Genomic DNA, 27,219 nt, shown 5'->3' on the forward strand with positions numbered 1-27,219 from the left:
ACCGCCACTATCATCCTCGACTGGTCCTTGCAAACTACTGCCCTATCTCCAATCTCCCCTTCTTCTCCAAAGTCTTCGAATGTGTTGTTCCTTACTAAATTCATGTCCAGCTTTCCCATGACTCCATGTTTGAATTCCTCTGATCGAGTTTCCATCCCTGCTACATCACTGAAACGATTCTAATGAGTTACAAATTACATCCTCTGTGGCCGTGACCATCGTGCACTAACCCTCATTGTCCTCCTCGACCTCTTTGTAGTTTTTGGCATAGTCCAGCTTTCATCAGTACACCAGCAAAAGTCAGAGACTTTGGAACTGTTCCCCATTGAGAGTCAGTGCCTGTGGAATTGTACCCCAGCGAGAGTCAGTGTCTGTGGAACTGTACCCCAGTGAGAGTCAGCGTCTGTGGAACTGTACCCCAGTGAGAGTCAGCGTCTGTGGAACTGTACCCCATAAGGGTCAGTGTCTGTGGGACCCATACCCCATGAGGATCAGTGTCTGTGGGACCCATACCCCAGTGAGGGTCAGTGCCTGTGGAACCTGTAACCCAGTGAGGGTCAGTGCCTGTGGAACCTGTAACCCAGTGAGAGTTAGTGCCTGTGGAACCTGTTCCCCAGTGAGGGTCAGTGCCTGTGGAACCTGTACCCCAGTGAGAGTCAGTGCCTGTGGAACCTGTAGCCCATTGAGAGTCCGTGTCTGCGGAACCTGTAGCCCATTGAGAGTCAGTACCTGTGGAACCTGTAACCCAGTGAGGGTCAGTGCCTGTGGAACCTGTAACCCAGTGAGGGTCAGTGCCTGTGGAACCTGTAACCCAGTGAGAGTCAGTGCCTGTGGAACCTGTAACCCAGTGAGAGTTAGTGCCTGTGGAACCTGTTCCCCAGTGAGGGTCAGTGCCTGTGGAACCTGTTCCCCAGTGAGGGTCAGTGCCTGTGGAACCTGTAACCCAGTGAGGGTCAGTGCCTGTGGAACCTGTAACCCAGTGAGAGTTAGTGCCTGTGGAACCTGTTCCCCAGTGAGGGTCAGTGCCTGTGGAACCTGTAACCCAGTGAGGGTCAGTGCCTGTGGAACCTGTAACCCAGTGAGAGTTAGTGCCTGTGGAACCTGTTCCCCAGTGAGGGTCAGTGCCTGTGGAACCTGTACCCCAGTGAGAGTTAGTGCCTGTGGAACCTGTAACCCAGTGAGGGTCAGTGCCTGTGGAACCTGTACCCCAGTGAGAGTCAGTGCCTGTGGAACCTGTAACCCAGTGAGAGTTAGTGCCTGTGGAACCTGTAACCCAGTGAGGGTCAGTGCCTGTGGAACCTGTAACCCAGTGAGAGTCAGTGCCTGTGGAACCTGTAGCCCAGTGAGGGTCAGTGCCTGTGGAACCTGTAGCCCAGTGAGAGTCAGTGCCTGTGGAACCTGTTCCCCAGTGAGGGTCAGTGCCTGTGGAACCTGTAACCCAGTGAGGGTCAGTGCCTGTGGAACCTGTAGCCCATTGAGAGTCAGTGCCTGTGGAACCTGTACCCCAGTGAGAGTCAGTGCCTGTGGAACCTGTAGCCCATTGAGAGTCAGTGCCTGTGGAACCTGTACCCCAGTGAGAGTCAGTGCCTGTGGAACCTGTAGCCCATTGAGAGTCAGTGCCTGTGGAACCTGTAACCCAGTGAGGGTCAGTGCCTGTGGAACCTGTAGCCCATTGAGAGTCAGTGCCTGTGGAACCTGTACCCCAGTGAGAGTCAGTGCCTGTGGAACCTGTTCCCCAGTGAGGGTCAGTGCCTGTGGAACCTGTTCCCCAGTGAGGGTCAGTGCCTGTGGAACCTGTAACCCAGTGAGGGTCAGTGCCTGTGGAACCTGTACCCCAGTGAGGGTCAGTGCCTGTGGAACCTGTTCCCCAGTGAGGGTCAGTGCCTGTGGAACCTGTTCCCCAGTGAGAGTCAGTGCCTGTGGAACCTGTTCCCCAGTGAGAGTCAGTGCCTGTGGAACCTGTTCCCCAGTGAGAGTCAGTGCCTGTGGAACCTGTAGCCCATTGAGAGTCCGTGTCTGTGGAACCTGTACCCCAGTGAGAGTCAGTGCCTGTGGAACCTGTTCCCCAGTGAGGGTCAGTGCCTGTGGAACCTGTTCCCCAGTGAGGGTCAGTGCCTGTGGAACCTGTAACCCAGTGAGGGTCAGTGCCTGTGGAACCTGTACCCCAGTGAGGGTCAGTGCCTGTGGAACCTGTTCCCCAGTGAGGGTCAGTGCCTGTGGAACCTGTTCCCCAGTGAGAGTCAGTGCCTGTGGAACCTGTTCCCCAGTGAGAGTCAGTGCCTGTGGAACCTGTTCCCCAGTGAGAGTCAGTGCCTGTGGAACCTGTAGCCCATTGAGAGTCCGTGTCTGTGGAACCTGTACCCCAGTGAGAGTCAGTGCCTGTGGAACCTGTTCCCCAGTGAGGGTCAGTGCCTGTGGAACCTGTTCCCCAGTGAGGGTCAGTGCCTGTGGAACCTGTAACCCAGTGAGGGTCAGTGCCTGTGGAACCTGTACCCCAGTGAGGGTCAGTGCCTGTGGAACCTGTTCCCCAGTGAGGGTCAGTGCCTGTGGAACCTGTTCCCCAGTGAGAGTCAGTGCCTGTGGAACCTGTTCCCCAGTGAGAGTCAGTGCCTGTGGAACCTGTTCCCCAGTGAGAGTCAGTGCCTGTGGAACCTGTAGCCCATTGAGAGTCCGTGTCTGCGGAGGGAAACAGGGAGAATTGGTGAAAACAAACAGTGCTTTACTTTAACAAGAACTTAATAATGTATTTCTTTGTAGTATTGGGAAATATATGACTTGTGCATGCATTGTTCATGCCCTCCCATGTATCTTCAGGTTGCAAGAGTGTGGTGCTACAGCACTGGGTCCAGCAGCACTAGTATCCATAGCGATGGCCTCCCAGAAACCAGGCTCCAAGGTCAGTTGGAAGTGATGATTTGTTTTTTGCGTGTGCACTGTCTTTGACAGAATACTTTCCAATAAATCACTCTGTAAATCAGTCCTACCTTATTTGGCACAATAATCCTGTACTGGCACAGCGCGTTATTGTAACGGGGAATAAGGAAACGGCAGAGAAATTAAACAAATACTTTGGGCTGGATTTTCATTCAGAAGTCGGGTTGGAGGCGGGACTACAACTTTCGGGGTTGTAGTCCCGCCTCCATCGAGATGCGGCCAATCCACGCAATTTTAACTTGATTGACCTTGTTGAGCCCGCCCAGTGGGCTCAGCAGGCCAATGAAGGGCCACCTGGCAACAGGTGACATCACAGACTGAAATTTCATCTGTCAAGACGTTTTGACAGATGAAATATCAGCGTTTCACAAACACTGACAGTCTTACTTCTAACCTGAGTCCTTCTCCACAGACTCAATTAGAAATCTCTCCTGCACAGAAAGCTGCAGGCTGTCACTTTTGACAGATCGCAGCCATTCTGCTTTCTGTGCCGGCGAGATGAGGGACTCCTCGAACCTAAAGGAAGGAAGGCTGAAAAAGTAAGAAAAGGTATGTAAAACTTATTTAATCACTTTAGACACACCAAACACACTTACCTTTGCACTCATGCACACATCACCTGAACACCGACATCTCGCCCCTCCAAGCCCTTCAACCCAACGACCCGACTCCTCCAACTTGGCGTGGTTTGGAGCCGTCGGGATTCCCACAGTTCAAGCTTAAAAATAGGGATTAGGCTAAAAACTGCCCGTTAACTACCTGTTAACAGGCAGTTAATTGGCACTAATCCCTTCCCGCCTCGGGTAGGCGGGTCCCAGTGCGGGGCGGGTACCCGCCTCCTTTGAAATTGGCGTGGAGGCGGGTTGGGGGCGGGATGGGGTTGGGACCCCCGATTTCGGGAATTTAACCCCCCGCATACCTCCAAACCCGACTCCACGGCACACTGAAAATCGAGTCCTTTGTGTCTGTCTTCACGGAAGAAGTCGCAATAAACTTCCTGGAAATAGTGGAGAACCAAGGGTCTAGTGAGAATGAGGAACTGAAAGAAATTAGTATTGGTAAAAAAATAATACTGGAGAAATTAATGGGACTGAAAGCCGATAAATCCCCTGGATCTGATGGCCTACATCCTAGGGTTTTGAAAGAGGTGGCTATGGAGATAATGAATGCATTGGTTGTCATTTTCCAAAATTCCATAGATTCTAGAATGGTTCCTGCGGATTGAAAGGTAACAAATGTACCCCCACTATTTAAGAAAGGAGGGAGAGAGCAAACTGGGAACTCCAGACCAGTTAGCCTGACATCAGTAGTAGGGAAAATGCTAGAATCTATTATTAAGCACGTGGTAACAGGGCACTTAGAAAATAATAATAGGATTGGGCAGAGTCAACGCGGATTTATGAAAGGGAAATCGTGTTTGATGAATCTGTTAAAGTTTTTTGAGGTTGTAACTCGCAGAATAGATAAGGGGGAACCAGTGGATGTGGTGTATTTGGATTTTCAGAAGGTATTTGATAAGATGCCACACAAAAGATTATTAAACAAAATTAGGGCTCATGGGATTGGGGGTTAATATACTAGCATGGATTGAGGATTGGTTAATGGACAGAAAACAGAGAGTAGGAATAAACGGGTCATTTTCAGGTTGGCAGGCTGTAACTAGTGGGGTACCGCAAGGATCAGTGCTTGGGCCTCAGCTATTCACAATCTACATCAATGATTTGGATGAGGGGACCAAATGTAACATATCCAAGTTTGCTGATGATACAAAGCTGGGTGGGAATGTAAGTTGTGGGGAGGATGCAAAGAGGCTTCAAGGGGATATAGACAGGCTAAGTGAATGGGTAAGAACATGGCAAATGGAATATAATGTGGAGAAATGTGAAGTTATCCACTTTGGTAGGAAAAATGGAAAATCTGAGTATTTTTTAAATAGTGAGAGATTGGGAAATGTTGGTGTTCAGAGGGACCTGGATGTCCTTGTACATGACTCACTGAAAGTTAACATGCAGGTACAGCAAGTAATTAGGAAATCAAATAGTATGTTGGCCTTTATTACAAGAGGATTTGAGTATAAGAGTAAAGATGTCTTACTGCAATTATATAGGGCCCTGGTGAGACCACACCTGGAGTATTGTGTACAGTTTTGGTCTCCTTACCTAAGGAAGGATATACTTGCCATAGAGGGAGTGCAACAAATGTTCACTAGACTGGTTCCTGGGATGGGGGGATTGTCCTATGAGGAGAGATTGAGTAGACTTGGCCTATATTCTCTAGAGTTTAGAAGAATGAGAGGTGATCTCATTGAAACATACAAAATTCATACAGGGCTTGACAGGATAAATGCAGGGAGGATGTTTCCCCTGGCTGGGGAGTCTAGAACCAGGGGTCACAGTCTCCGAATAAGGGGTCGGCCATTTAGGACTGAGATGAGGAGAAATTTCTTCACTCAAAGGGTGGTGAATCTTTGGAATTCTCTACCCCAGAGGGCTGTGGAGGCTCAGTCGTTGAGTATATTTAAGACAGAGATCGATAGATTTTTAGATATTAAGGGAATCAAGGGATATGGGGATAGTGCAGGAAAGTGGAGGTGAGGTAGAAGATCAACCATGATCTTGTTGAATGGCGGAGCAGGCTCGAATGGCCGACTCATGCTCCTAATTCTTATGTTCTTATGTTTTTCCTCTTTCCATCAAATAACGCACAACTTGAGAAAAACCATTCTAGCGTGAAATCTAACTCCACGGAATCTGGGTCTACAATGCTGCCACTGGGTAATAGGGTCAGATATTATATTGAACATGTGCGAGCGAGATCACGGATATCTGGGATTCTGAACAAAATGAACTCTGGAATAAAAGCTGCTAAAGAGACATGGAATGAGAAAGCGACATGGGCTGTGAGTTATAAATACAGAGGCCCCACTATCAATGTGAAGGTGTATTTCAAGCGGGGGCAGAATTGCGTGCATGAAACCCAGAAGACAACTTAGCGGTCGGATTCTCCGATTTCAAATTGATTGACTCATTAAATTTTTCCTTCTGGCTTTCATGATTTTATCAATTGCTGGAGCAGGCTGGAAGGGCCAAATGGCCTACTCCTGGTCCTATTTCTTTTGTTCTTGTCATATTATCATCTAAAGTCTGGCAAAATTGTTGCAAATTTTTTGTTACCATTCTCTGATTCAACTGCTGCTTTCACGTTTGAGCCTGTGTCAGGGATTTTATTCTTGTTGCACAAGAGGTTTCCTTCCTCAATTTGCACCCTGTGTTAAATCTGGTACCACACCTCAGTCCAACATTCTGTCTCTCGCTGCCCGTTATACCTGGCATCTTAATCAATCTGTAATATCTTCAGTTAACGTCACATTTTATCCCCGCCATGTCTCTGGAATCTGACCTCTGACCCTGATGGTATCCCTCTCCTAGTTGTTAAACTGTTCCCCAAACGTATTCCTGGCCTATGCCATCTTTTGCATTTCTCTACTTTTAATCCACCTTTCCTGCTCCATGCAAACATTTGGTTTTGTTCGCACTGTTGAAAAGAGTGATTTTTTGATCTCCTTGGGCCGCTGCCTGATTGCCCTGTCAGTGCTTTCTAAAGCTACAGAAGCTGGAACAGTTAGGGAAGGAGAGGTAAGGCAGATCAACATACAGCTTGATGTCAGAAGAAGGGTTTCATATTCCTCAAGCATTGGGGCTACTTCCAGGGGACGGGAAGGATGAATGATGGGAAGACTTTCACTCTACACCAGCCTATAGATTAGGACAGTGGGAAAGGCTTTAAACTGGTAATGTAGGGGGCAGGTCTGGAAAAAAAATAGGGAACGTTAACTAAGGAGTATGATGAATGGTCTAAATATATAAGAACTGAGGCAGTACCGAATTACGAAAATATAGGTGAGTTGTAAGTCGTGATGAATTCGGAGCAAATAGAAATCATCATGAAAATAGATTGAAGAAATGTAATGCAAAATGAGCCGATAGGGTTAGTGTGCTATAAGAGGAATAGAGGAGGAAAGATAAGTGGAATGGAACCAAACTCACCATTGACTCCTCCCCACCACATAATCCTAGGGAAAGCAAAATGCAAGAGGAAATTCCTCTCTGATTCCTAAGGGCATTTGAGCAAAGCTCCCGGACACGAGTCCAGAACCTCCTCACAGTGCAACCAAGACTTCAAAATAGGGCAGAGGGACTAACCCGGCACCTACAGGCCAGTCAGCCTAATGGTGGGGAGGTTTTACAGACACTGGGGAATTTTAATAGTAAAGCGCGCGAAAATGTCAATACATCCAGAAGCCGGCTCCAACGCACAGATGTCCAGGTTTAACTCGGGCGCGTTTCAATGTGTGTGCGTAACCCCCACCGGAAGGGCAGGTTGCGGCTTCTAATAATGAAATGAGCCACTTTTGATGAGATTTTGACTGCCACTTAGTGCACGAGTTCCCGAAAGCTGCCATCGAAACCAAGGTGAGAGGATTAAACAGCAGTTCATGGGGCTCACTCAAAGTCATCAACAAATACTCAGTGCTCACAGCAGCTTTCGTACCTCCCACTTGGAAAGGGTACGTTTAGCCAATAGCAAAATACTGCAGATGCTGGAAATCTGAAATAACAACAGAAAATGCTGGAAAAACTCAGCAGGCCAGGCAACATCGGTGGAGAGAGAAACAGAGTCAACTTGTTCTCACATTGAACAACTTCTCCTTTAACTCCACTCATTTCCTCCCTCCCACTCTACCAGCGCATTTCACACCCAATCTAGAGCCGCCTTTTGTCTCCACTCGTCCTATCACCATCTCGCCTCGTTTTCAATACCTCTTAATGTCTCTTCACTTCTCTTTTGTTCTCTCCCAGCCCCCAAACTGGCCTTTTAATTTGTTTCATTTCCTGTGCTTTTTCAGTCTTGACAAAGGGTTTCGACCTGAAACGTTGACTATTTCTCTCTCCACGGATGTTGCCTGGCCTGCTGAGTTTTTCCAGCATTTTCTGTTGTTATTACGTTTAGACAACTTCGATTGAGAGGATAATCTGTGCACTTTGGAGGTATTGAGATTCAAGATCAGGAATGGTATTGTGGCTGCCTTAGATTGGACCACAGACGAGGAGCAAGGTGACCATTAGCAGCAGCAACAGCCTGCTGTGGGGAGCGGCAGAGAGGTCGCGCTCGTAGGAGGCACTGCCCGAGACACAGGGTCGACAGGCAGAGGCTGATTTTCCTTGACCTCTTGGAAAAGTAATGCTTCCAGAGGCTGTGATTGTCACATCAGGTGGTGGCAGAAGAAGACCTGCCCCCTGCTGGACCTGGTGGCTACACATTACTATTGCCAGTCAGAGTCACCACCGCCCTCAACTTTTCACCTCCAGATCCTTACTGGTCGTTACCAGACACATATCCAGGATCTCCCAGTCGGTGGCCCACAAATGCAAAAGGCAGGTCAATGATGGGTTGTTTGTCAAGGCTGGCAGTTACGTGAACTTCGCTTGTGATGACGCCAGTCAGAATGAGCAGGCATTCGGGTTTGCGTCTCTGGCTTCCCACAGGTGCAGGGCATCGTCGACTGCACACACATGGCAAGCCGGGCACCCCCAGATTAACCAGGAGTATTCGTAAACCGCAAGGGCTTCCACTCTATCAATCTTTTTCTTCTTTGGCAGTCCCTTGGAGCCGAGGATGACTTGCTTCCACATTAAAAATGAGTTCACAGGTGACTGATGAGTCCAATGCGGGACCCACAGTCTCTGTCACAGGTGGGGCAGACGGTGGTTGAAGGGGCGGGTGGGTGGGGTGTTTGGGTTGACGTACGCTGCCTGCGCTTGGCTTCCGCTTGCTCCCGGCAAAGAGACTCGAGGTGTTCAGCGCCTTCCTGGATGCTTCTCCTCCACTTTGTGCGGTCTTGGGCCAGGGATTCCCAGGTGTCGGCGGGGATGTTGCACTTTTTCAAGGAGGCTTTGAGGGTGTCCTTGAAGCGTTTCCTCTGCCCACCTGGGGCTCTCTTGCCGTGTCGGAGCTCCGAGTAGAGTGCTTGTTTTGGGAGTCTCGTATTGGGCATGCAGACAATGCGACCCGTCCATCGGAGCTGATCGAGCATGGTCAAAGCTTCGATGCTGGGGATGTTGGCCTGAGTGAGAACACTGATGTTGGTGTGCCTATCCTGCCAATGGATTTGCAGGATCTTGCGGAGGCAGCGTTGGTGGTACTTCTCCAGTGCTTTGAGGTGCCTGCTGTACGTGGTCCATGTCTCTGAGGCATACAGCAGGGCGGGTATCACTGCTGCTCTGTAGACCATGAGCTTAGTGCCGGGTTTGAGGTCCTGGTCTTCAAACACTCTCTTCCTCAGGCAACTGAAGGCTGCACTGGCACACTGAAGGCGGTGTTGGACTTCGTCATCGACGTCTGCATTTGTTGACAGTAGGCTCCCGAGGTATGAAAAGTGGTCCACGTTGTCCAAGGCCTTGTCGTGGATTTTGATAATCGGGCAGTACTGTGTGGCGGGGGCAGGTTGGTAGAGGACCTTTGTCTTATGGATGTTTAGTGTAAGGCCCATGCTCTCGTACGCTTCCTGAGGTTTGGCGATGGTTTGGAGTTCGACCTCCGAGTGAACGCAGACGCAAGCGTCGTCTGCATACTGTAATTCGACGGCAGAGGATGGGACAACCTTGGATCTGGACTGGAGATGATGGAGGTAGAACAATTTCCCGTTTGTTCTGTAAATTAGCTTCACTCCAGTGGGGAGCTTACTGAGGGTAAGATGGAGCATTGCAGCAAGGAAGATCGAGAAGAGCGTTGGTGCCTTGCTTGACCCCGGTTCGTACGTGAATTGGGTCTGTGGTGGAACTGTTGGTCAGGATCACGGCTTGCATGTCATCGTGAAGCAGGCGGAGGATAGTGACAAACTTTTGAGGGCAGCCGAATTTGAGGAGGACACTCCATAATCCCTCACGGTTGACAGTGTCGAAGGCCTTTGTGAGGTCAAAGAAGGTCATGTACAGCGGTTGGTGTTGTTCCCTGCATTTCTCTTGTAATTGACGTGCGGTGAAGATCATGTCCATTGTGCCCCTTAGTGGGCGGAATCCGCATTGTGACTCTGGGAGGAGCTCTTCGCCTACTGGGAGAAGGCGATTGAGGAGGATTCTTGTGATGACTTTCCCTGTGGCAGACAGTAGGGAAACTCCTCTGTAATTACCGCAACCGGACTTGTCACCTTTCTTGAAGATGGTCACAATTACGGTGTCGCTGAGATCCCCTGGCATGCTCTCCTCCTTCCAGAAAGAGAAAGCATCCACTTTATCAATATTCAGCTGGTGTGCAACAACAAAAAGATATTTCTGCAGGTGTGCGCCAGATTCCCAGGGAGCTGTCATGATGCTTTTGTCCTAGGGCAGTCCAAACTCCGTGACCTATCTGGACCTGCAAACAGACTTAAGAGATGGCTGCTAGGAGACAAGGGATACCCAGTTCAAACTTAGCCAATGACACTGTGAGAAACCTGACCATTGAGCGGTAAAACAACAGCCATATGACCACCAGAACAAGCCATCAGCATGCTCAAGATGCACTTCAGGTGTCTAGACAGGTCTGGATACGCCCTTCAGAACTCCCCAGCCAAGGTCTCCAGCATGATCGTGGTGTGCTTCGCTCTGCACAACTCCTACCTGGTGCAACCTGCGTGACTTCCGCAAAGGTAGAGGCAGGTTGCTCGAACGCTGCTCTGACTGCTGAGATGCTCTTGGCCGACGTCCTTTGAGTTTTGGAGCCCGTGAGGATCCCGCCAAAGACTGCTCCACCTGAACCTGTGCAGGGGCAAACTCACCCATTGGGAAACGAGGCAGCATGTGGGACACTGACTGAGGGGGAGGCAACAGGTGAGAAGTGGAAGCACTTTGAGTGGAGTCCCCACTTCCATTTTGCCTTTTGCCATCATCTCTCTCATGGCCCAGCCGCACGTCACTGCTAGCATTCTGCTGGAGAGCACTTTGGTGCAGATCAGTGACCCGCTCTAAGGCCACAGATTAGGTGTCTGTCATCCTATTTAAGGCACCAGACATGTTGGCATCCAGAGTCTGCACAGCCGCAGTCAAGGTGTACATGGACTCACTTGATTGCCACGATTGTTGTTCCACGGAGTTGGCCAATCTATCCATGGAAGAAGACATCCTTGCAATGCCCTGCGACATTAACCCACTCCTGCTTGAGGGGGACCCCTCCACTGTATATACAATCGTGGACAGTGTGCTTGGAAGGCCTGTCAGTACATTGCACATTCTCTGCTGCCCCTCAACTATTATCCTTTTCATTGATCCACTGAAGTACGAGTATCTGAGCTGGTGCATGGTAAGCATGAGTCCTGCAATGATTCACCCTCAGAAGGAATCAGCTCCGCTGAGGATTCGGCATTCGGGAGGTCCACCGACTGCTACTAAACACGTGAAGGCCCTGGCAGAGAGTAAAGATGTGAATTAGTACTGGCAAGGTAAGTATGTTATAACTTAGCATTATTAAGGTGATCATATTTCATTCGTTGCTAGAATCAAGTCAACATGACTGAGTATTGTATGACATGTGGATCGCTGATATTTAATTGTGTCACCAGGCGGCTAGGAGGTCCCTGCCTCCCCATCTCCGACGGCCAGGGACGCCGAAACTCTACTGATCTCCAGCGCCTCTTCCTCCGCAGCTTTAAGTAGTGCTAGCACAGCATGATTTTGGGCCCCCTGCTGATGCATGCAGCCAATCAATGGCACGGTTAGCACTGGCTGCAATCATGTTAATCAGTTGGTGTGTGCTGCCTACATCACATTGAACGAGCGCGGGTTAATCGCGCATCACGATTCCTGCGTCAGTTTTTGAGGGTTATCGAATTTAGCCCCCAAGGAATTGTAGGAGTATCGCCTGTGTCTTTCCTATGGGGAAAGATGAGGAAACTAATGTGTGAGATTTTCTGCTCCCTTTGCAGTGATGTGGAGCTTCCCTGATATTGGTTTTATGTGGTATTAGCAACTCATTTTAAAGTGATTTACAGAGAAATTCAACAACAGTTTTAGTGACTTTGTGCATTTTTCAGGTTATAATCTGTACAGATGGGCGAGCTAACACCATCCTGGGAAATCTGGAGGGCATTAAGGAAGAAGAGATGTATCAGTCCTCAAAGCTTTTCTACAGTCACCTTGCTGAATATGCAGTGATGCAGGGGTAAGTGCCAGTCACAGTATGCCTGATAACATACTGCAGCAATGGACCTCATCAGAGTGTGGCGGACTTCAGGTTCATGCACTCCTGATGAAATCTTCACCTCAGCTGCTGTCACGGAGAGTCACTAAACACTGGTAAGAAACTAACCAATGGGGGAGTTGAAAGTTAGAAAGTAATTGATGACTCGGTAGGTTTATCCAGTAAGTGATTGGTTGGTGAGTATTTCTCTTTTTTAAACTTTAACTCTGTAGTTTATAGTTACTAGGGTATTTTCTGGTATAGCAGGGACTGTTGGTAGACTATACAAGTGCCTTAGAGATATCTTTAATTGGTGATAGTAAATTAATTTAAAGTAATTAAAGGGAAGGTCATGCCAGGAGAGCCCAGCCCCGTGATATGCTCCTCTTGCTCTATGTGGGAATTCAGGGACACTGCCGGTGCCCCTGATGACCACGTGTGCCAGAGATGCATCCATCTGCAGCTACTAGCAGACCGCATTGAGGCACTGGAGCTGCGGGTGGATGGGTTGTTGAGCATTCACGATGCTGAGAGGGTCGTGGATAACACGTTTAGTGAATTGGTCACACCGCAGGGTAGGGCTGCACAGGAAGAAAGGAAATGGGTGACCACCAGGTGGAGCAATAGAAGCAGGCAGGTAGTGCAGGAGACCCCTGTGACCATTCCCCTCTCAAACAAGTATACCGCTTTGGATACTGTTGAGGGGGATGACTCACCAGGGGAAGGCAGCAGCAGCCAACTTCCTGGCACTGGGGGTGCTCCTGCTGCCCAGGAAGGGAGGAAAAAGAGTGGGAGAGCAATAGTGGTAGGGGATTCTATAGTAAGGGGAACAGATAGGCGTTTCTGTGGCCGTAGACGTGAATCCAGGATGGTTTGTTGCCTCCCTGGTGCCAGGGTCAAGGATGTCACTGAGCGGCTGCAGGGCATTCTGGAGGGGGAGGGTGAACAGCCAGAGGTCGTGGTCCACATTGGTACCAACGACATAGGTAAAAAGAGGGATGAGTTCCTGCAGCAAGAATTTAAGGAGCTAGGTGGAAGATTAAAGAGCAGGACCTCAAAGGTTGCAATCTCTGGATTACTCCCGGTGCCACGTGCTAGTGAGTATAGGAATAGGAAGATAGAACAGATGAATGCGTGGCTAAAGGGATGGTGCAGGAGGGAGGGCTTTAGTTTCCTGGATCACTGGGTCTGCTTCTGGGAAAGGTGGGACTTGTACAAGTCGGACGGTTTACACCTGAACCAGAGGGGGACCAATATCCTTGCGGGAAGGTTTGCTAGCACTGTTGGGGGGGGTTTAAACTAACTTGGCAGGGGGATGGGATACAGAGTGGAACTATAGTAGGGGGTGATTTACAGCCAAATACGGAGGAAAAAACAAGTCAGCTGGGAAGGCAGAGCAAATACATGAAGGCAAAAGGGAATATGGCAAGGCTGGAAGGCATTTATTTTAATGCAAGGAGTCTTGCAAATAAGGTGGATGAACTGAAGTTGTTGCTGAACACATGGGAGTACGATATTGTTGCTATCACGGAGACATGGTTGAGGGAGGGTCAGGACTGGCAGCTCAATATTCCGGGGTATAGAATCTTCAGGCGAGACAGAGGGGGGTGTAAAAGGGGAGGGGGTGTTGCAATATTAATTAAGGAATCAATTACTGCTGTAAGGAGGGATGATATATTAGCGGGTTCCTCTAATGAGGCCATATGGGTAGAACTTAAAAACAAAAAGGGGGCAAGCACTTTGCTGGGAGTGTACTATAGGCCCCCAAACAGTCAGGGGGAGATAGAGGAACAGATATGTAGGCAAATCTCAGAGAAGTGCGAAAATAATAGGGTAATAATAGTGGGGGATTTCAACTTCCCCAATATTAATTGGGATAGTCAGAGTGTGAAAGGCTTAGAGGGTGCAGAATTCTTAAAGTGCATCCAGGAGAGCTTTTTGAGCCAACATGTAGAAAGTCCGACAAGAGAGGGGGCGGTACTGGACCTAATTCTAGGGAATGTAGCCGGGCAAGTGGTGGAAGTGTCAGTCGGAGAGCATTTTGGCGACAGTGACCATAATTCGGTAAGATTTAAGGTGGTCATGGAAAAAGACAAAGATGGCCCGGAAATAAGGGTTCTAAATTGGGGAAAGGACGATTTTAATATGATAAGGCAGGATCTGGCCAAAGTGGACTGGGAGCAGCTACTTATAGGAAAATCCACATCAAAGCAGTGGGAGACTTTCAGAAGGGAAATAGAGAGAGTACAACGCCAACATGTTCCTGTAAAGGTCAAGGGTGGGACCAACAAGCAAAGGGAACCTTGGATGACAAGGGATATACAAAAATGCATTAGGAAAAAAAGGGGGGCTTTTGGCAGTTACAAAAGACTAAAGACGGAGGAAGCCCTAGAGGAGTATAAAAAGTGCAGGGGCATACTTAAAAAAGAAATTAGGAGGGCGAGGAGGGGTCATGAAATAACACTGGCGAGCAAAATAAAGGAAAATCCTAAGATGTTTTATAAGTATATTAAGGGCAAGAGGATAACCAGGGAAAGGGTAGGGCCCATTAGGGACCAAAGTGGCAATCTGTGTGTAGAGCCAGATGATGTAGGCAGGGTTTTAAATGAATTTTTTGCATCTGTGTTCACTATGGAGAAAGACGATGCAGACATAGAAATCGGGCAAGGGGACTGTGACATACTTGAACATATTAGCATCGAGAGGGAGGAGGTACTAGCGGTTTTAGCAGGCCAAAAAGTGGATAAATCCCCAGGCCCGGACGAGATGTATCCCAGGCTGTTGTGTGAGGCAAAGGAGGAGATTGCAGGGGCTCTGACACAAATTTTCAGAACCTCTCTGGCCACAGGGGATGTACCAGTGGACTGGAGAACAGCTAACGTAGTACCATTATTCAAGAAGGGTAGCAGGGATAAACCAGGAAATTACAGGCCAGTGAGGCTAACATCTGTGGTAGGGAAATTATTGGAAAAAATTCTGAGGGACAAAATTAGTCTCCACTTGGAGAGGCAAGGATTAATCGGGGATAGTCAGCATAGCTTTGTCAAGGGTAAATCATGTCTGACCAATCTGATTGAATTTTTCGAGGGGGTGACTAGGTGTGTGGATGAGGGAAATGCTGTGGATGTGGTTTACATGGATTTCAGTAAAGCTTTTGACAAAGTCCCGCATAGGAGACTGGTCAAGAAGGTAAGAGCCCATGGGTTCCAGGGTGCCTTGGCGCGTTGGATCCTAAACTGGCTGAGTGGCAGGAGGCAGAGGGTGATGGTCGAAGGTTGTTTTTGTGACTGGAAGCCTGTGTCCAGTCGGGTACCTCAGGGATCGGTGCTGGGACCCTTGCTGTTTGTGATCTACATAAATGATTTGGATGAGAATGTAAAAGGTATGATCAGTAAGTTTGCAGATGACACGAAAATTGGTGGGGTGGTAAATTGCGAGGAGGAAAGCCTCAGGCTACAGGACGATATAAACGGGTTGGTCAGATGGGCGGAAAAGTGGCAAATGGAATTTAACCCTGAAATGCGCGAGGTGATGCATTTTGGACGGACAAATAAGGCAAGGGAATACACAATGAGTGGTAGGACCCTAGGAAGTACAGAGGGTCAGAGGGACCTTGGTGTACATGTACATAGATCCCTGAAGGCAGCGGAACAGGTAGATAAGGTGGTTAAAAAGGCATATGGGATACTTGCCTTCATTAGCCGAGGCATAGAATATAAGAGCAGGGAGGTTATGATGGAGCTGTACAAAACGCTGGTGAGGCCACAGCTGGAGTACTGTGTGCAGTTCTGGTCGCCTCACTATAGGAAGGATGTGATTGCTTTGGAGAGGGTGCAGAGAAGATTCACCAGGATGTTACCTGGGATGGAGTGCCTCAGCTATGAAGAAAGACTAAACAGGCTGGGGTTGTTTTCCTTGGAGCAAAGAAGGCTGAGGGGGGACCTGATTGAGGTGTACAAAATGATGAGGGGCATAGATAGGGTAGATAAAGAGGAACTTTTCCCCTTAGTAGGGGGGTCAATAACAAGGGGGCATAGATTCAAGGTAAGGGGCAGGAGGTTTGGAGGGGATTTGAGGAGGAACTTTTTCACCCAGAGGGTGGTTGGAATCTGGAACTCACTGCCTGAAAGGGTGGTAGAGGCAGGAACCCTCATAACATTCAAGAAGCATTTGGATGAGCACTTGAAATGCCATTGCATACAAGGCTATGGACCAAATGCTGGAAAATGGGATTAGACTGGACAGGGATTGATGGTCGGCGCAGACACGATGGGCCGAAGGGCCTCTTTCTGTGCTGTATAACTCTATGACTCTATGACTCAGTAGCTGAGTCCACTCGACCAGGAGTGCCCAGATTCCTGGTGGTGATGGGGAATGCCAAAATGGACCATAATGTCCGAGTTAGGAGAGGGGAATCAATGAGGGTTCCTACTAATATCAGGTCCAGCTTCTAGCAGGATTTGAAATAGTATTCAACCTGTGCTCCCTCTCTATCAGGGAATGGTCCCAGGATCGAAAAATAATGAGCTAGGTCTCCTCCCCACCCCCACCCTGCCCAAAATAAAACATGATAGAATCCTGGGGCAGTCAAACAACTGATGTGGTAGTTTCTGGAGAGCTTGTTCCTGGACTGTACGATGCAATGTCTCACAATCCTGAGGAGACGTTAACAATAACTCAGTTTAATCTTCCCTTGTAGGGTGGTCGTCTCTGTGTTGACTATCGAAGGCACTGACTGCGGATTACCAGAACTGGGACAGCTAGCAGATAAAACCGGAGGAAAGGTGAGATTAACTGGGGGCGAGAGATGAGACAAGGCTTGAAAGTAGAAGCTAAGGACTGGAGGCTGGGGTGGGGCCCTAGGGATGGGAATTGGCACTGGGGACTGCAGTTCAGGGATAGGGACTGAAGGTAACTTGGGGCAGTGAGATGATCCAAGAGTGGTGCTGTGCACAGAGGAAGGTGGTTTTGCATCTATGATTACCCCCAAGTTTCAAGTTTCTAGGTGACCTCACAAAGGAGAGAGGGGAAATCAAGCGACAGTAGCCTGGTCCTCAGTCTGGTGCTGGAGGAAGGAGATGTTTGAGGTATTATAATGGGAAGGATAAAATGAGAAAGGATGTTTGAAAATTGAGACATAATTTAATTGTTTCCCTTTTCACTATTTCCTCACAGGTGAACATCACCAACCCAGCCAGTTTATACAATGAATTTCAGCTAATTTTGGAAGATGACATCATTGCTACGAATGTCACCGCCACCTTCATTGTTGATGATGGCCTGTAAGTTTTAGTAATAAATGGGATGTTTCAGTCATGTTTTTATTGATAATCTATAGGGAAATTTCCCCTCTTTTGCACAAGTCAGATGGAGCAGACTTGAAGTGTGGTACACCTGACCTGAACTGGCCCATATTTGCGAGTTCAGGTCATTAACTGTGAGCCGAATTAGTCAGGACATCCTTTTGGCAGGGCCTTGTGCCTGGGAGTGGGGTAGAAATCCAACTGCTGGTCCCAGCTGTAGAGACCAGTAGCAGCAGCAGTGGTTGTTTAAAGCCACATGTCAGGAGCAGCACCAGGCATGCCTGAAAATGAAGTGCCAACCTGGTGAAGCTACAACACAGGACTACATGCAGAAGAAATCTGGTTTAGCATCTCTCTAAAGTCAACTTGGGATGAATCAATGGATGGGAAACGTTGATGCCATAATTCAAGAAACTGGTGGGAGAAGCCAATGAAATGAAATGAAATGCAAATGGATTTCCTGAAACCTGCCTGCATTACTTCAAAAGTGCCAGCCTGGTGATGGTCAGCCTTGATGAAGCAGGTTTTCTCATAGCTTCTACCAGGGGCTCACACCTTTTGCGGCAGGGAGTGCATTGGTGGGAAACGGAACAAGGAGCATGTGACTATTCTGTTCATCAGTAAAAGCAAGTGGCAAAGGAGGGTAAGCTGTGAGGAGGATGTCGTGAAACTCCAGTACGATTTGGACAGGTTGGGTGATTGGGCAGAAACATGGCAAATGCACTATAATGTGGATAAATGTGAGGTTATCCACTTTGGTGGCAAAAACAGGAAGGCAGATTATTATTTGAATGGCAATAGATTGGGAGAAGGGGAAGAGGGGAAGTGCAAAGAGACCTGGGTGTTCTTGTGCACCAGTCGCTGAAGGTAAGCATGCAGGTGCAGCAGGCGGTTAAGAAGGCAAATGGTATGTTGGCCTTTGTAGCAAGAGGGTTCGAGTACAGGAACAAGGATGTCTTGCTGCAGTTGTACAGGGCCTTGGTGAGACCGCACCTTGAGTATTGTGTGCAGTTTTGGTCGCCTTACCCGAGGAAGGACGTTCTTGCCATGGAAGGAGTGCAGCGAAGGTTCACCAGGCTGATACCTGGGATGGCAGGAATGACGTATGAGGAGAGATTGTGTCGATTGGGCTTATACTCACTGGAGTTTAGAAGATTGAGAGGGGATCTCATCGAAACTTATAAAATTCTGTCAGGCCTGGACAGACTAGATGCAGGAAGGATGTTTCTGATGGCCGGGGTGTCCAGAACCAGGGGTCATAGTCTAAGGATAAGGGGTAAGCCATTTAGGACTGAAATGAGGAGGAATTTCTTCACCCAGAGAGTGGTGAACCTGTGGAATTCTCTGCCACAGAGGGCGGTGGAGGCCAGTTCATTAAATATATTCAAAAAAGAGTTGGATATATTTCTTAAGGCTAAAGGGATCAAGGGATATGGGGAGAAGGCAGGGACAGGGTACTGAATTTGGATGATCAGCCATCATCTCATTGAATGGCGGAGCAGGCTCGAAGGGCTGAATGGCCTACTCCTGCTCCTATCTTCTATGTTTCTATTCAAAAATGTTCAACACCTACCCAGAGCCATTTCTTTTATTTCTTACTGTTTCAGTGAAGATCTTGAATTACTTCTACGATTTTTGAGAAGTACATTCAATCTCTGGACAGAGGTTTCGAGCAGAGGGTAGGTGTGTTAATCATTATGGATAACTGCCCTGTACATCCTGAAATGTCTGGCCTATTGAATGTGGAACTTGTCAATCTTCTAAGGTTCAGCCGTGGGCGCTGTAGTTATCAAGCTTTTCAAGGGTCACTGTGGCTAGAAAAATACTCTCTGCATACGAAACCAAGATTGAATTCTCAATCAGTTTGCTGAATGCCATGAATTCCGTTGCTAGAAATTGAGCTTTTGTGACTCAGCAACATTGCGATCTACCTTCACCATGTGGGTATGGTCAGTAAAGAGGAGGAGAATGTAAATTGTAGGCAAGTTACAGTACTAGAATCTGTCATTAAGGACAGGGTGACTAAGCACTTGAAAACATATGATCAGAAAGAGCCAGCTTGGCTTTGTTAAAGGTAAATCATGTCTGACTAATCTAGTTGAATTTTTTGAGGAGGTCACTAATAGTAATAGAGGTCACAAGAGAGTGTCTGGATGTTGTCCATATGGACTTCCAGAAGGCATTCGATAAAGCTGCACACAAAAGATTATTGGCAAAAATGAGAAGGGCATGGAATTGGAGGCAGCCTTTCGACTTCAGATGACCGATTAATGAGTAGACAAAACTGTGGCAGATGGAGTTTAATCTGGGCAAGTGGGTCATCCGCTTTGGACCTATATATATAGTAGAGCAAGGGTTTCAACACCGACCCCTGTAGGACATCACTGTTTAAATCCCTGCAGTCCAAGGGCCATCTATTAACCAGTACTTCTGTCCTTGAACCAACTTCCTATCCATTTATTACAGTGCGTTTTAATTTTATCAACAAGCCTTATCAAATTCCTTTTGAAATTCCATGTAAACAACATCCACTGCATTTCCTTCATCAATACACTGTGTCTGACAGACAGAACTTACCTTTTACAAATCCGTGCTGGTTGTCTTTAATTAATCCATGTCTTCCTAGGTGAGTACTGACTTTATCCTGTATTATGGCCTCTAGAAGCGTATTCACTAGCCATGTTAGGATGATTAGTCTAAATTACCTAGTTTATCTTTTTCTCCCTATCAATGTAAGATTGTGGTCAGACCTTGTGACTGCCTTCAGCATTCCTGGATGTAATGCTATTCGGGTCTTTTCCACTTTTATTTCCATCATTTTTTTGTAGCAATTCATTACCTACAGATATCCTATTCAATTGTTAATTTATTATCTACCTCATTCCTTCATTTCTGCATAAGATTGCCTTTTTCATTTCTAATTGACCCTATCCTGACCTTAACTATCCTTTCCTTGAAGGTACTTTAAATATGAAGATGACATCAGCAGCAAATATGTGAAACACGTTGGAAACGTGGTCAAAGACATGGAGATCACCTTTGAATTTGGAATAAAAGAATCAAAGCTAGAGCGTAAGTACTCATGTTAATCTGTTGTTCAACAGATATGTGGAGTCATTATGGGTTCAGCAGTGTTGGGGCCTTTACCAGCAAGAGTTGCAATGTTCTTTGTGGAAGATCTTGTTATCTACCTCTATCAGTTGGAATGATGGGATGGTGGGTTGCTGGGTCTGCACTGCAGTAAAGCTATTGGGACAGGTTATCCTCAGCGGTGTACTTACTGCATCAATTGCACCAAAACTGCACTTCTGCCTATCGGTGTCACTCCTCTGAAAACCAGCCCAGTTTTTCTTATTGCACCCTCTATGTATTTATGGTGGTACTATTACCCCCACCTGCAAGTCCGGCCTCTGAGCAGGAGCAGCTGAAAGGGTCAAGCAGCCATTTTGTGTATGTTACAATGTTGCTCGCTATAGCATCTGAAGCTGGTGCTTCGAACCCACACATTTACACACCCGAACCCGCACATTTACACACCCGAACCCACACATTTACACACCCGAACCCACACATTTATACACCCGAACCCACACATTTACACACCCTTCAGGGCCCAATCCCACAGGATGGAGCAAAGAACAATCAAGCATTATTTCCGTAGGGTGCACCCCACCAGATATTACTCCCTCCCATAGAATATACAAGCAACATAGATCATATGAGGGTTTTGTGAGGAGATATGTTTAAAAAGAGTGCGCTTCACCAAAGTGATAATGTGACGCAATCCGGGGTGCTGTGATACAATCTGGCCCCGAAGCAATTTTAACGACTGCTTTCCAGAGGTCAGCAACATTGCTCGGGGACCCTGGCAGGATTGGATCGTGGCGGCTCAGTGTGCTGAATGGAAAGATCCTCTATCACTGCAGTGTGGGCGGTGATTCTGTATTGGAGAATCTTTATAAAAAAGCTTTAGCTGCTCTCTATTGGAGTGAAGAGGAGATCAGTGGGAGGAGGGGGTAAGGTGGGGAGAAGATGGAGGGGAGGGGTAAGAGGAGGAGGAGGGGAGGGAGGGATGGAGGGAGGGGTAAGAGGAGGGGAGGGAGGGACGGAGGGAGGGGTAAGAGGAGAAGGAGGGACGGAGGGAGGGGTAAGAGGAGGAGGAGGGAGGGAGGGACAGAAGGAGGGGTAAGAGGAGGGAGGGAGAGACGGAGGAAGGGGTAAGAGGAGGGAGGGACGGACAGAGGGAGGGGTAAGAGGAGGAGGGGGGACGGACGGAGGGAGGAGTAAAAGGAGGGAGGGAGGGATGGAGGGAGGGGTAAGAGGAGTGGGGAGATGGTTGTGGCTTTGCACCCTTTCCAATCCCAGAAACTTTATGGCCATAATCTTAGAATTTGAATGAAGTCGGCTAAAGATCAATTTGGGGAAAAGTTCTTGAGAGCATGAAACACGCACTCAAGCCAAAGGTACAAAGCTAACTGTAGTGTTTAAAGGAATATCGATAGATATTTAGGAATTAAGATTATAAAGCTATATGCAGAAAAGGCATTGAACTGTAATGAAAAGTTAAATCTGCCTCTAGGAGGAACAGGCTTGCTCAGGTTCCGTATATAAATAGGGCGCGGGATAGAATTCACACTCCTCTTACCCCTCTGCCCCATCTCCTCCTCCCCTTCCTCTTACCCCTTGGGAACATCTATTTCTGATGTGAAGTTACTTAATATACAAGACACAATGTAAGAACACTTAGCTTGTTTAGAACTAGTAAATCCTGCCATTTACACAGAAACAGTCTTCAGCCAATTGAACCAATAAACCAATCAGCAGCCATTGTCTGAACTTCAACTGAAATAAAAGCAGCAAATTCCAGCCAGTGTGACAATTCTAGAACGCTCTAATTTGAAGTTCTTCAATCATCTTTCCTCTTCTGCAGAAATTCAGAAGAAGACAGCACTTCCGTTTCAACTTCAAATTGGCTTCAGGTTGCCAGATGGTAGATGTGGCTACAGAATCCTCACCCAGGAGAAGCCTACAACCAACCACAGGTAACTGGAGCTGAGCACAGAGGCTGACCGTCAATAGTTCACCTTAAACAGAAGGCTGGACATAGACAGCCATAATGCTGATTGACAGCAGGCTCAAGCAGTTGCTATTGTGACACAGCTCAAATACAGAAACAGGCCATTCGGCCCAACCAGTCCATGTTAGCTTTTATCCTCCATGTGAACAAATAGTCCTAGTCATATTTACCCGCCCAATTCCATATCGCTTTATCCCATTTTCCTTCATCTCCCTCTCCAATCTAACCTTGAATGTTGACAGTTTCTGCCCCAACCACTAACCCTGGAGTGAATCCCACAGCCTCACAGCTGTGTGAAGAAGTTTCTCCTGCTCTCTGTTCTAAGTCTCTCACATTTAATCTTGTATCCGTGGCTCCTCAACTACTGGAAACAACCTGCTTCTCTCTACCCTGCCCCATCCTTCCTTAATTTAAAACACTTCTATCACACCACCCATAATATGCTTTGTTCTAACAAAATAAGCCACAATTTTTCAAGTCTTTCTTTGTATCTGTATTTGCTCAAACCAGTGACACCACTGTGAATCTGCACTGACTGCCCCTGAAGCATCAATATCCTTCCTTTAGTGCAGAGCCCAAAGCTGCATGCAGTGCTCTAATTGAATCTTTATTGAGGTTTTATGTACACTCATCATTACCTCTTGCCATTTATATTTTGTACCTCTTGTGATTAAATTTGCATTCGTTTTTTTGTGACGGCCTTATCAACGACTGCTTTTAATATCCTGTGAACCTGCCCCCCCACCCCTCCAAATCCCTCTGCTCTTTCACAGACTGAGTATACCTCCATTCAGTGTATAATTGCTGCTGGTCTTCATCAATATATATCACCTCGCCCTCACTGACACTGAATTCCATCAGTTGGAACTGATTGGAGCAAATGCAGTTTCTATGTATTTCTACAGCGTGGATTTTAACCCTGATGGACTCGGCAGTCAGCAGAGTGCCCAGAAGAGACCACAGGAAATATTTTTATTGACCTTTTCTGAGGATTCCTTGAGGGCCAGGAATGCTTTCCAGGGCCACACAAGAAATCTTTGGGTCTCCCTTTTTTAAATTTGTTGCATTGCCCACTCTTCAGTCTTCAGACACACTCAACACAGCGCTGAAATATAAGACCAGTTTTAAACCTGCCCGGCTGACAGGAATGGGTGATTAAAATAGTGATAGCAACATACTGCTGTGAACCCGACACTCCTGCCCACCGCCATTTTAACCGCGCACTTTTCAGAGGCGCAATTAGGACCCTTACACAATTTTAACCATAAATCGCAGCAGTCCCGTCCAGTGCTGAACCCACCAGTAAACCCTGGCAGCAGTGGTGTTTCAGAGCCACTGGAGCAGTAACTAGAGGGGTACTCACATGCAACTATTTGGATCACAGCATTGTTCTGCTATTTCAAGTTCCAGGGGAGTTTCTGGCTTCTAGATCATTTCTTTTTTTGCCTTATCACCCTGAGGAAGCTTTATCTGCTTATAATGGGTGCTATTACTGCTGGTTTCATCTGGATGGAGGAACAATTGGAGGAATAGCGGCAGCTGGGTGTATCAGAAGACAGCAGGTGAGGGGGTCTGCTCGTAGGAGGTCATACCCAGCACACAGTGTAGAGGCCAAGAGTCATTTTTTTGGATCTATCTGAAGAGGAGTGGCTCAGGATCTGCGCTTCTCTTGGCATTCTGTCGTAGACCTCTGCAGCCTCTGGAACAGGATCTGCTGCTTAATGGACCAGGGGGTCATGCTTTGCCAATGGCTGTGAAAATCACTACAGCCCTTAACTTCTATGCCATTGGCCTACAGCAGCCACAGATATCCTGCAGCAGTCTACAAAATTCAGCCCTACCAGGAGCATGGCAGGATGGCCTCTGGGGATCAAGGGATATCTGCTACAGATGTGGCTCAGGATACTCTTGCGCAACCCCACAAAGCCTTAGCAACATGGGTATATCAAAGCCAGGGAACCACCAAGATCATTACTGAGCACATCATAGGGATGCTGAAGCGGAGGTTCAGGTGTATCGGCAGGTCTGGGGGCTCCCTACAATATTGCCCACAGAGTCTCCCATACTGCGCAACCTTGCCATACAGAGAGACCTGCATTTGGAGGAGGCAGAGGAGCAGGAGTCCTCATCAGTCGAGGAAGACAATAAGGAAGGCAAGGAAGCAGCAGGAGAGCCATCTCAACGTCCTGCAGTATCAACATATAGTGAGGTATCAGTTAATTGCTCAGCGATTCCAGTGACCTGCTCATTCCCCTGACCTCAGTGTACACAGCGCTCCTCTGCTTAACAGCCCTTGTTACATCCTTCTCCATTCCCTTCATCCTGGATTAAAGAACATTCAAACCATTCAGACAGCTTCTATATCAATGAGAATGTAGCCTCAGAAGCTGCTATTAAATCACAATGCAGGCCAAAGTGTCAAATGTGATAAAGATGATTAATGGCAAAGGCAGTAATTTCCACTGGCAGGAGAATCGGTAACCAGAGGACACCGATTTAAGATGATTGACTAAAGAACCAGAGGGGAGATGAGGAGAATTTTTTTACACAGCGAGTTGTTATGATCTGGAATGCGCTGCCTGAAAGGGTGGTGGAAGCAGATTCAATAGTAACCTTCAAAAGAGAATTGGATAAATATTTGAAAAGGAATAATTTGCAGGGCTGTGGGGAAAGAGCAGGGGAGTGGGATTCATTGGATAGCTCTACCAAAGAGCCAGCACAGGCACGATGGGCTGAATGGCCTCCTTCCATGGTATGATTCTACGATCTGGAGCTTAATATTGGGTGTGCAGTCAGACAGCACAGTGCTGATTGAGGAGTCCAGAGTGGTGGCAGAGATGTAAAAGCTCGGTGCTGTCAGATTATACCTGGACAGTGATCCGATGCCTATGAATGATATCACCAGGACAGCATGTAGACAAGGAAATGTCAGGGGCTATTGATGGAGCTTAGGCATATTTGATGAATCCATATTGTGGCAGGAAGAGAAACCCTTACTGGAGAGGTGCTGGTTGTCCTGGAGCAGGTAGAACGGTAGTGTAGTGGTAATGTAACTGGGCTTGTAATCCAGAGGCCTAGACTAATGATCCAGAGACGAGAGTTCAAATCCCACCACGGCAACTGGGGAATTTAAATTCTGGATCAGTATCAGTAATGGTAACCATGAAACTATCGGATTGTCGTAAAAACCCATCTAGTTCACTAATAGCCTTTAGGGAAGGAAATCTGCCGTCCTTACCTGGTCTGGCCTATAATGTGATTCCAGACCCACAGCAATGTGGTTGACTCTTAACTACCCTCTGAAATGGCCCAGCAAGCCACTCAGTTGTAACAAACCGCTACAAGAAACACAATAATAAGAATAAAACCAGACGGACCACCTGGCATCGACCTCGGCAATGGCTATGGACACGGCAATGGCACACCCAGCCCAGTCGACCCTGCAAAGTCCTCCTCACCAACATCTGGGGACTTGTGCCAACAGCCTGACATAGTCATACTCACAGAATCATACCTTTCAGCCAATGTCCCAAACTCCTCCATCACCATCCCTGGGTATATCTTGTCCCACCGGCAGGACAGACCCACCAGGGGTGGCAGCACAGTGGTATACAGTTGGGAAGGAGTGGCCCTTGGAATCCTCAACATTGACTCCATGAAGTCTCATGGCTTCAGGGTAAGCCATTTAGGACTGAAATGAGGAGTAATTTCTTCACCCAGAGAGTGGTGAACCTGTGGAATTCTCTGCCACAGAGGGCGGTGGAGGCCAGTTCATTAAATATATTCAAGAAGGAGTTGGATATATTTCTTAAGGCTAAAGGGATCAAGGGGTATGGTGAGAAGGCAGGGACAGGGTACTGAATTTGGATGATCAGCCATGATCTCATTGAATGGTGGAGCAGGCTCGAGGGACCGAATGGCCTACTCCTGCTCCTATCTTCATTGTTTCTATGTTTCAGGTCAAGCATGGGCAACGAAACCTCCTGCTGATTACGCCCTCCCTCAGCTGATGAATCAGTACTCCTCCATGTTGAACACCACTTGGAAGAAGCACTGAGAGTAGCAAGGGCACAGAATGTACTCTGGATGGAGGACTTCAATGTCCATCACCAAGAGTGGCTCGGTAGCACCACTACTGACTGAAGGACAGAACTGCCAGTCTGGGCCTGCGACAGGTGGTAAGTGAACCAACACGAGGGAAAAACCTACTTGACCTCATCCTCACCAATCTACCTGTCGCAGATGCATCTGTCCATGACAGTATTGGTCGCAGTGACCGTCTTCATACTGAGGACACCCTCCATCGTGTTGTGTGGCACTACCACCATGCTAAATGGGATAGATTTAGAACAGATCTAGCACCTCAATACTGGGCATCCATGAGGCACTGTGGGCCATCAGCAGCAGCAGAATTGTATTCTACCACAATCTGTAACCTCATGGCCCAGCATATCCCTCACTCTACTATTACTGTCAAGCCAGGGGACCAACGCTGGTTCAATAAGGAGTGTAGAAGAGCATGCCGGGAGCAGCACCAGGCGTACCTAAAAATGAGGTGCCAACCTGGGGAAGCTGCAACCCACGACCACATGCATGCTAAAAAGCAGAAGCAGCATGTTATAGACTGGGCTAAGCGATCCCACAATCAACAGATCAGATCAAAGCTCTGCAGTCCTGCCACATCCAGTCATG

General features: G+C 47.7%; 1 protein-coding gene across 2 annotated transcripts in view; it reads left to right on the forward strand.

Moving 5' to 3' along the window:
• LOC147099711 (circularly permutated Ras protein 1-like) overlaps positions 1-27,219 on the forward strand; it is a 166,732-nt gene that overhangs the window by 104,825 nt on the left and 34,688 nt on the right. For both annotated transcript variants that reach the window (XM_085969104.1, XM_085969105.1), the window contains exons 12-17: positions 2,815-2,896; positions 12,002-12,129; positions 16,847-16,931; positions 17,323-17,429; positions 20,410-20,522; positions 22,381-22,492. In XM_085969104.1, the coding sequence (XP_085825230.1) occupies positions 2,815-2,896; positions 12,002-12,129; positions 16,847-16,931; positions 17,323-17,429; positions 20,410-20,522; positions 22,381-22,492 (627 nt within the window). The remainder of the gene's footprint in view (positions 1-2,814; positions 2,897-12,001; positions 12,130-16,846; positions 16,932-17,322; positions 17,430-20,409; positions 20,523-22,380; positions 22,493-27,219) is intronic.

Source organism: Somniosus microcephalus, chromosome 28 (assembly GCF_052327205.1).
Source record: "Somniosus microcephalus isolate GS21.2 chromosome 28, FLI_Smic_1.0, whole genome shotgun sequence".
Taxonomy (NCBI): domain Eukaryota; kingdom Metazoa; phylum Chordata; class Chondrichthyes; order Squaliformes; family Somniosidae; genus Somniosus; species Somniosus microcephalus.